The sequence below is a fragment of the Nicotiana tabacum genome, chromosome 3 (assembly GCF_000715075.1).
Source record: "Nicotiana tabacum cultivar K326 chromosome 3, ASM71507v2, whole genome shotgun sequence".
Classification (NCBI taxonomy): Eukaryota; Viridiplantae; Streptophyta; class Magnoliopsida; order Solanales; family Solanaceae; genus Nicotiana; species Nicotiana tabacum.
The window spans coordinates 100,259,794-100,270,633 of NC_134082.1; the positions used below are offsets into that span (position 1 = coordinate 100,259,794).

The 10,840-nt window shown below is 34.3% G+C and overlaps 1 protein-coding gene across 1 annotated transcript; it reads left to right on the forward strand.

Moving 5' to 3' along the window:
- Positions 1–5,403: 5,403 nt before the first annotated feature.
- On the forward strand, positions 5,404–7,608 carry LOC107829400 (rust resistance kinase Lr10). Its single transcript, XM_016656870.2, has 3 exons — positions 5,404–6,225; positions 6,320–6,346; positions 6,430–7,608. Exons 1-3 carry the CDS (start codon positions 5,538–5,540, stop codon positions 7,539–7,541), a joined length of 1,827 nt encoding a protein of 608 aa, XP_016512356.1. The 5' UTR covers positions 5,404–5,537; the 3' UTR covers positions 7,542–7,608.
- The last annotated feature ends 3,232 nt before the right edge of the window (positions 7,609–10,840 follow it).

A 10,840-nucleotide genomic window follows, 5' to 3' on the forward strand; every position in this document is an offset into this window, starting at 1 on the left:
GAAGGACTTAAACCATATATAAGACCTACATCGGGCACCGGAATCAAAATACGTGCTCGATACCATTGCTTTCTAATCAGATTTCATTTCAAATTTCCTTAAATAATTTCAGAAAACAATTTCACTTAAAAATTCATTTCTCGGGCTTGGGAACTCGGAATTCGATTCCGGGAACACGCCCAAGTCCCATATTTTCCGACGGATCCTCCGGGACCGTCAAATCACGGATCCGGGTCCGTTTATCCAAGATATTGACCGAAGTCAAACCAACTCATTTTATAACCAAATTTTATTATTTTCACAGAATTTCATATTTAAGTTTTCCAGCTACGCGCCCTGACTGCGCATGCAAATCGAGGTGATGATAAGTGAGGTTTTCAAGGCCTCAGAACACACAATCCGAATTGTGCTAAACGAATGAATTACAATTGAAAAATATTGATTTTAAGCATAAAACCCGAAATCAATCAAAACCCGATGGGCCCGTGTTCCGGAACTGGTCAAACTTTATACCAAAATGTTCTTTATCATTTCACGAGTCCGTACATATAAGGAACTCAAAAATCGGAGTTCGTTTGACCCCTCAAATCATCCCTAGAAAGTCTCATAATCTCAAGCCCTAACTCTTCCTTTTTCTACTGATTTTCATGAATTAAACACTGACATTTTGTTCCTTAATCACAAATAATCGAGTTCTAGGGTCCAAAATCCTTACCTCAATGAAGAACAATGATTTCCTCTCTTCAAAATCGCCTCAAAGCTCTTTCCCCGTTCAAAACTGGTGTAAAAGGGTTTAATGGTCGCTGAGGGTTTTATTTAAATACTACTCACGCATTTACTGTTCACCCGAGTACTGTTCACCCGAGTTACTGTTCACCTGAGTTATTGTTCATGCTGTTGTTAAAAAATGCAGCAGCTTTTCTTCTAGTCTAAATTGATCCGTTAACATTTCGAGATCCACCTGAGGCCCTCAGAAATCTCAACAAATATACCAACACGTCCCATAACATCATTCAAACTTAGTCGAGCCTTCGAAATACCAAAATAACATCAAAACACCAAAATCACATCAAATTCAAGCCTATGAACTTTGAAATTCTTAAATTCCACCAACGACGCCGAAACTATCCAAAACAACTCCGATTGACCTGAAATTTTGCAGACATATCCAAAATGACATTACGAACCTGTTCTAACTGTCAGAATTCCATTCCGACCCTGATAGCCTATTTTCCACTGCCGACCAGAAATCGAGAAAAACTAACTTTCTCCAATTCAAGCCTAATTCTACACCGGACATCACAAACTATTCCGGACACACTCCTAAGTCCCAAATCACCTAACGAAGCTATTTGAGTCATTAAATCTACATTCCGAGGTTGTTTACTAATAAGTCAACTCTCAGTTGACTTTTCTAACTCTAAAGCTACTTTTAGAGACTAAGTGTCTCAAACCTTACCAAAACTATTCCGGATTCGATCTGACCAACCCGGTACCACATAACACGGATAAGAAAAGCATAAAGAAACAGAAATGGGGAAAAACGGAGCGGTAACTCATGAGACGACTGACTGGGTAGTCACATTGTAGTAGGATGCTTCACTTTAGGAACAAGGCATATAAGAGTTTTATTTAGTTCTGGAGGAATGATCTTTGAATAAAAGATATCTTCATAGAAGGAAGTGACTTTGTCGCCTATATCTGACCAATTTTTTTGGTAGAAGAATGGGTGTAACCCATCTGGGCCTGGAGCCTTAAATGGTTTAAAACTGTGTAACGCAGAAATAATTTCATATTGATGTAGAGGTGAATCTATCCTAAGTAATCATTGGAAGATAGCTGACAACTGTGTGAATCCTTGCTAGTTTTGCTCGCAATCAACTGATCAGTTTCAAAAAGCTTATTGTAGTAATTAAGAATTAGGTTTTGTAGTTTAGTAGGGCTTGAAATCCAGTTGCCTACATTATCTTGTAAGGCATTTATTCTATTTCTCCGACGTCTATGAAGTGTAGACAAGTGATAGAATTTAGTATTAGCGTTCCCATCATTTAACCAATTTATTCGAGATTTCAGTTGCCAAAATTCTTCTTCCATACGCGGTATGTGACTGTATTCTAAGGTCAATTGTGTTTATAAATTTTGAAGAAACATACTAATATGATAATGGATAGAAGATTGTATCCCTGTTAGTCTAGCCAAAATCTTTTTTTTTTTGGAATATATTACCAAAAGTATTTTGGTTCCATCTTATGGCTACTGCTTTAAATTTGTTAATAGTAGATAGAAAAGGCAGCTCATCCGACCAAGTGTCAAGGACAATTTGTTGAAACTGTGGATGAGATGCCCACATAGTTTCAAATCTAAATATCTTATGTCGTATAAATTGAGGAGGTTCTAAGCTGATTAAGATCGGGCAGTGATCTGAATGAGTATGAGGTAGATGCGTCACAGTTGTTTCTGGATATAGACTTAGCCAATCATAATTAGCTAGAAAACAATCAAGCCGTTCTAATATTGTACGACCATGCCTTTGTTTATTAGTCCATGTAAAACGACTACTTTGATAACCTAAATCAATAATTTTACAGTAATGCAGGCAATTTGCAAATTTATCGACTCTATTATTTTTTATAGGTAGTCCTCCAAATTTTTCCCTAGATTCTAAAAACTCATTAAAATCGCCCCTATTAACCAGGGCATACCAGTAGTATCATGCAAATTAGTTAAGTTTTGCCAAAGAACATCACATAACTGATAATTACGACTAGCATATACTGCAGATAATATCCAAGGAGGTTTAGTGGGACAAACCTGGACCATGCAGTGTATCTCCTGCTCAGAGATCTTCATTTCCGTCACGTTAATACGATTTGCATTCCACAGTACTACTAAACCACCTATAAGACCATTTGCAGGGGCTTGTGACAAATTACCAAAATTAAAGTCTTCACGCAAACTTGTATGATCCTGCATGTGTGTTTTAAGTAAAATAGTTAGAGTTGGCCTGTGATTATCCAATAAAGACCTAAAGTGCCTTCTAAATTCTGGATTATGAGAGCCTCTACAGTTCCAAACTAGGAAATTCATATATGAATTAGGGTTTTTGAGCTGCACTATAGGAACTTGAGTCATTGGATGGACAACTTGAGATGTCATCGGATCTAGACTCATGGGAAGCGGAAGAAGCATCGGAATGATCACCATAGCATATTTCCCTAGCCAACCGAATAGCCTTACCAACAAAATCTCCCTAAACTAACGTTTTGGAATGTTTTAATAATATCATAGCATTTTAATATTAACAATTCATCACGTTTTGAGCATGTACGTTTCTCCTTCAAATCTCATTTTAACCTTCACACACATATTTTAAATTACCTAAATACCTATTTCATTAAACTAAATATCTTATATAATAAAAAAAATAAAAAAAATAGATTGTGCGAAGGAAAGCCAACGCTTCAGCCTTCAAATGCAATAGTCAAAACGCTTCACATAAGAAACAATTTGTATCTTATAAAATTAAAATAAGAAACAAAATTACATGTATCTAATTACACTTTGATTATTCATCTTCGTAAGTTGAAACAATATCCAATCATCTTGATCAAAACAAGTATCATGTGATAATCCACATGATAATTCAAAGAAACTTGAACATTATCCTTTTATGTGTAATTAATTATCTACTCAAAGTTTTATTTCTATTAACAACATTGTTTACTACAAGACTAAATATACACGTGCGTTCCGAAAAACTAGTATTACAAAAATGGGATATCAAAATCAAGGAATGAAGTGGTTGGCTTAAATTGCTACAAAATGAAAAGTATTGTTAATTTGGGGTTGAAAGTGTCTATAGAAAATGTAGTTAGTGCTCCTACACCAAACTAATTCATTTATTTATTAAAACTAGGGGTGTCCAAATCGAATCGAAAAATAGTATCAAACCGAAACTCAAACCAAATCGATTATAAAACCCGATTAGGTTTGATATTGCGCAAAAAAACCCGAACCAAACGCGACATATAAATATATAAATTATATATATATTTTTAAAACTTTATATAGAATTTTCTTTAAAAAATGTATAGAAATATTTGGGATCCTCTCATGAGATGCAATATTTAATAAAACTATGAAGTGCATTCATTTTTATATACTTTAAATAATAGTAGGTTATCACTTTCTTATCAGGTATTACTGAAACACGTCAATCATCTCTTTGTTCTTCCATATTCATACGTCAAGATTTCTTATATCATTTTTGAATTTAAAGTGATACTTCGATAATTTAAAATTAAATAAAACATATCATTATATAGGTTTCATATTGATTTTTATATTTAATTATCAAATTCGTTAACCTTAAAAACGTATATCAACAAAAAATTATTGTTTGACAACTAAGAAAATAATTGTCATGTGTTACTAAAAAATTCTCCCATAAGAATATTTTAATAAATCATATATTTGCCAATTTTTTTAATTTTTTAGTAAATATCTATTCACTTATCAAAACTTAATCTATAATTTTAATAAAGTAAGATATTATGTAACCAAAAAAATCCAAAAAATCCGACAAAACCGAAACAATCCAAACCGATGTAGTTGGTTTGGTTTTGTTTTGATAATATCCGAACCAACTCGGTCCATGTACTCCCCTAATCAAAACTACATCAAACGGTTGGGCTAAATCAACCACAAATGCTTTTAACATGTTGTGATATTGTCCGTTTTGGGTCAAGTCTGTATGATTTTTTCAAAAGGTCCGATACAATTAAAAGATCCCTACACCTCAAGTCCGTATGCAGACTCTCAATCTTTTCAGCTACCAATGTGAGACTTTATTCGTAATACAACCAATCTCCCATCGAACGAAGTTCCACGTGGTCCATGTGGCTCATCAGCACGATCCGTGGGTCATCGAACTAAGTTTCACGTAGCCCATTATCACGACTGAGCCCCACGCCATCTGCCCCTGCATACTCGTCCCGCTAAACCTAGGCTCTAATGCTAGTTGGTGGGCTAAATCTATCTAAAGATACTCTTAGCTTGGCGTGATATTGTCCGTTTTGAGTCAAGCTCGCACGATTTTCCCAAAGGCCTCATGCGATTAAAAGATCCCTATATTTTTTATGTAGATTTTCAATCTTTTCAGCTACAAATGTAAAATTTTGTTCGCACATCCCACACAAACAAATCAAACAAAAAATATTCATTTTTCAATGTTTGATGAGGTTTTACAGGTCAGTTTGAGCTATATCATGCAACCCAAACGCCCAAAATGAATTACCAAAGAATACATACCCAGTCTAGCTCCCCTCCCGTCAAGTCGAATTATATTTTCATGAGCTAAATTTAATACCCTAGTAATGAATTTTCCTTTTTGCCCCTGAATCTCCAAGTACGGCAAGGCTCTAGTCCACAAACTGCATAGCTTCAAAGAAATTAAAATAGATAGTCATCCACGCTCATTCGTGTAGAAAAGTCAATCTTGGACAATAAGTGATTAGCATCAAACAGAATGCAAATTGATGCTTAGTAAATCTCTAGTAAGAGTTTTAGAAATGTCCATCTTTACATCTCTCTTATTTTTCTTGGTATTTTGCCCATTGTTAAGTTTAGGAGACAGACTAGAGGGTTGTGAGGATTCTTGGTGCAAAAATGATGGCCCTATAATTCATTTTCCATTCAGGCTCAGAAATCAACCAAAACATTGTGGCTATCCTGGTTTTGAACTACAGTGTAACAATCAAAAGGACACCATCCTCGAGCTTCCCTTTTCTGTTCACTTCATTGTTGAAGAAATTGATTATATCTCGCAGCAAATTCACCTTTATGATCCTAACGAGTGCATAATAGCCAAGCTATCAAAACTTAATTTATCACAATCTAATTTCAAAAATGTCGAAGATCCCACAGCCCTATTCAATTGTTCTGTACCATATGATTACGGTATCGTAGTTCCTTGTCTTGGTTCTTCTGGATACCAAGTTTATGCTGTTTCTCCGACCATTATCCTCCACCTATTCTTGACTGGGCCTTGTACAAAAATTCATCAGTACCCATACTCACAGTCAACATTTCTTGAGAACAGGCTGCAGCTGAATTGGCCTGTACCACTCTGTGGAAACTGTGAGTCCAATGGAATGGATTGTGGTTTCATGGATAGAACTAAGCTATTGGAAACTCATTGTTTCAATCGAACTATGACCCAAAAAGGTACTCTATTTATGTCTTATATTTTTTTTAATTTTTTTTTATATGGATAACCAAGCACTTAACAAAGACTTATCATTTTGTCCATAATATATAGGTATTACTAAACAGCCCTTAGTTGCAGGTTAGTTTTCTCAAATCCTTCAAAGTTCTCACTCTGTCAATTTCCTTTCATACTTATGACATATTAGTTATTAAATTTTGTAGGTGTCATTTTAGGTGCAGCTCTTGTTTGCATTATTATTTTCTCATTTCATCAGCTATATTTGTCAAGTAAAAATGAAAAAGATAGTCGAGTTAGGCTTGAAAAGTTTTTGGAAGATTACAAGGCCATAAGACCAACAAGATATTCTTATGCTGATATTAAGAAGATAACAGATGGTTTCAATGAAAAGTTAGGAGAAGGAAGTTATGGAACTGTTTACAAAGGCAAACTTTCCAGGGAAATCTATGTTGCTGTAAAAGTCCTACGCGATTCCAAGGGTAAAGGGGAAGAATTTATCAATGAAATCGGAACAATTGGGAGAATCCACCATGTTAACGTGGTTCGCTTGGTTGGTTTTTGTGCTGATGGATTCAGACGAGCTTTGATCTATGAATACCTACCAAATGATTCACTTGAAAGATTCATTTTGCCAATGAGCTCGAGCACGAATAGTGTTTCAGTCATCAGCTGGAATAAGCTTCAACATATCGCTCTTGGTACTGCTAGAGGGATTGAATATCTTCACCAGGGATGTAATCAGCAGATTCTTCATTTCGATATTAAACCACAAAACATCCTTTCAGACCATAATTTGAACCCAAAAATTTGCGATTTTGGCCTAGCTAAACTGTGCTCGAAAGAAAAAAGTGCAGTCACAATGACAGCTGCTAGGGGAACCATAGGCTACATTGCACCAGAAGTGTTATCAAGAAACTTTGGTAAGGTTTCTCATAAATCTGATATTTATAGTTTCGGAATGCTCTTGTTAGAAATGGTTGGAGGGAGGATAAAGTCGAATTCTAAGACGAATAATCACAACAAAATAAGTTCTTTGGAATGGATATATGGAGATTTGGAGAAGGGGGAAGAATTGAAGATTCGGATAGAGGAAGAAGGAGATGGTACAATTGTGAGAAAGTTAGCCATTGTTGGACTTTGGTGTATTCAGTGGCATCCAAATGATAGGCCTTCAATAAAAGAAGTCGTTCAGATGCTAGAAGGAGATGGGAGCCATCTCAACTTGTCCCCAAATCCTTTTATGGCTACTAATATGCCTAATTTTAATGCAAGTCCTCATGAAGAAGATCTAGACGTTATATTAGAAATTGAATAACACTTCAAAGTTGATTGTACAATGAAAAAAGAAAAGGAAATAATATAAAGGTTGCAAAATTATGTTGTTTCGTAGTAGTGATCAACAAGCTGAATGATAAAACTTAGGATCATTTCTCGATTTTTGTGTGTTATTATTAGATCCTAGCGTTGAAACCATATTAATTTTTTCAATTTTATCAGATTTCCACAAAAGGGAAAGCAATAATTAAGCTGAATCCTCCGTGAAAAGGAGCTACCGAGGCAATAGTCGTTATGCTTTCAACGGCACAAGTAAGATCTCATAATTGTAGAACTGCTTACAACTGGGTAGCTACAAAGAGACCTCTAGATTGAATAGTTTTACCCTGCTGTATGCAACCTTAATTAATAACTGCAAGAATAATATCCACTAAAAAGGGCGGTGCACTAAGCTTCCGATATGCACGGAGTCGGAGTAAGGGTCAGAGCACAAGAATAATATCCACTACTTCATTAAAATCAATCTTGTCCTTAAAAGAGAGTTTAAGGCTCAAGTTATTTGGTAGCCTAAAGCCAAAATTTTATTAGAGGCTTTAATATTTTATTATAAAAGTTTTATACATTATTTGAAGTTTATTTTTCTCGTATTTTTAGATGCAAAGCTTTTATATATTTTATTATTTCCTTTCCTGTATGCACTTACCATAAATTTAGTGACATATTCATATTCTAAAGAGCACTCTCAAATTTCTCAATTTATTTTTATTATCGATTAAAAATTTATCAAGAGCTCCATTATAAGGTTGTATTAAATTTTAAGTCTTTTCCTTTTTATGAGTTTTGAGTAATTACCTGATCCATATTTTCTAGTTGACATATTTATAATTAATCATAAAAAAAGCAATATAGACTTAACCAGGAACATCGGGATGCTAGCTGAGCTTTTCATAGGTAAGCTCTTGACCCTTTAGCAAGCTGAATTAATTGGCCGGACGCGAATTAGCATTCCATAAATCTTAATTTGTGAAAATAATCATGCTTTTGAATGGCCTCTCTGGCATTTATACGCATCTAACACAAGTGAGCACAACACAAATATTAAGAAATCGAACAATTCGAATATTATATTGTTATAGTAAAGTTGTTTATAGCAATCATATTTTTTTTTTTTGAAGGCAGCAATCTTAACTTGTGAACATAAATTTCTTCAAATACCTGATATTTCAAAATAGTTGTAAGTCTAATAACAATATTCGTGAAAATACTTGTCTTCAAATCTGAAAAAAGGGGAAAATGGCCAAATATATTCCTAAAGTATTTGAAATAGAGCACATTTACCCTCCGTTAGTGTAGTGGACTATTACTACCCTTGTTGTTACTCAAATAGTCAGGATTTGCCCTTTTCACCTAACGGAAGTGAATGAACTAATTTTAAATTTATTTTCCTAATTTTTTATTTTAAAAAAGTTAAGTGTATTTAATTAAAAGAAAAAGGGCCAAATATATCCTTGACTATTTGATATAAATCAAATATACCTTTTGTTAATTAACCTTAAGTGCTCGTTTTGGTATGAATGATAAGGGATAATTAATCCCAAGATTAAATTTGAGATGAGTTTATCCCATATTTGATTGGGATAAAATCGTGGTATAACTAATCTCAGGATCAGTTATCCTGGAACTGACAAGCTACTGCTACATCTATTTCATTAGGAATTGATGATCTTTTAACAATACCTTCTAAGGAATGCTAATTCAAGATGCTCATCAACAAAGTTTGATTTTGGAAAAATACCATCATTATGGGAATGTACACACTGTAGAAAAATAACGTCAATCCATTAAAATATGTTATGCTACAAGTGAATATTTGCGGCAAGAAATGAATCCTAATTTTAGGATGACTGACCTTTTAATCCAGTTCATATAATATGATCCATTGGCAAAAAGAGGGCCTTCATCTTTGTTGCTTGAAGCTCTATTAAAGAAGCATTCTATTACGTAAAAGAATTATGTTCGCACGTAAAAGAGCGAGTTGAGACTTATCGCCTAACAAGCTCAAGTTTAAACGCGTCGCACCATGACTAGTTTATTGACTTCAGCTAGCGACTGAATTCAAAATAAACTATAAAACTATTTGGTCAAAATACGTCTTACACTCTTAATAGATAAATTTATAACTGGTAATTAAAAAATTATCGTAGTTTCAAAAGTAATTGAAATTAACTCACATTTTCATGTAAAGATAAAATCTGAATAAAAACATCCGTAAAATCCGAAAAAAATCCAGCATAATATGTTGGAGTTCCAATTTTTTACATATTAGATTCCAGTTTAATGTGTTGGAATTCCAATATAATATGTTGGAAGTTTATAGACTGTTACATACTTGACAGGTGTGTCAAAGGAATTTGACCTCAAGTTCAAAGAGTGAACAATGTATTCTACCATGAATTAAGGAAGAAAATGAGAAAATTATTTTTTTACATGACCAGGACTCGGGGTTTCGTCTAACTGTTTCACGATTTCCAAATCCGTTGTATACGGTAAAATCATGTATCCCCAATCTTGAGGGCTCGAGGGCTCACATCGAGGAACATAGGGTTCGCATCGAGGGATAAAATCAGTATGGACCGGGTTCGAGTTCGAGGGCAGAACATAAAGATCGAAGATCGAAGTGCATGATGAGTTACCGAATCCAAGTATGACTGACCTTGAGATGGAGCCATTATGAGTTTGTAACAGAATGATCAAGATTCCTGCCACGTCCCCAAGATCATGGCGTAAATTCCGGAATAGATTTGTACGAGTTGGTACTAATCCGTACTAGGCGATTAGACAACTATCCCAATAAGATTCTTTATTATAAATAGAAATGCACCTTATTTAGGGTTCCCCTATTATATAAAGAGGACCCCAATCATTTGTAAACATCATCAATCATTGACAAATAATATACTCTCTTACTTTTTGGCTCATATTTCATCAGAATCGTCCCTTTACTTAATTGTTTCTTGCTTTACTGTTCTTAACCAACCTTAAGGCCACCTTAGCTCGAGGTCGAGACTGTCTTGCACACTAGTTTGATTTACTTATTTCTTTCATTTATACTTTATACTTCATGGTTATTAGTTAGTATTGAACTAAATCACATATCTTTAAAATCATAGATCAAATTTAATTCTTACTCGTATTTTCGAGGTAAAAAGTTTAGCGCCCACCGTGGGGCTAAAGATAATAGTGATTATTTCAGTACTGATTCTGATAACATACGTTATTTTTACACTTGATCTTGTCAAGAATTTTTGTTCTTAGGATTAAAATATGTCAAACTCGCAA

Excerpts from the sequence above, each read along its gene's own strand:
- LOC107829400 (XM_016656870.2), top strand. The coding sequence starts at position 5,538 with ATGCTTAGTAAATCTCTAGTAAGAGTTTTAGAAATGTCCATCTTTACA. Across the intron at positions 6,226-6,319 it reads TCGAACTATGACCCAAAAAG|GTATTACTAAACAGCCCTTA; the intron begins GTACTCTATTTA and ends CATAATATATAG. Across the intron at positions 6,347-6,429 it reads TAAACAGCCCTTAGTTGCAG|GTGTCATTTTAGGTGCAGCT; the intron begins GTTAGTTTTCTC and ends TAAATTTTGTAG.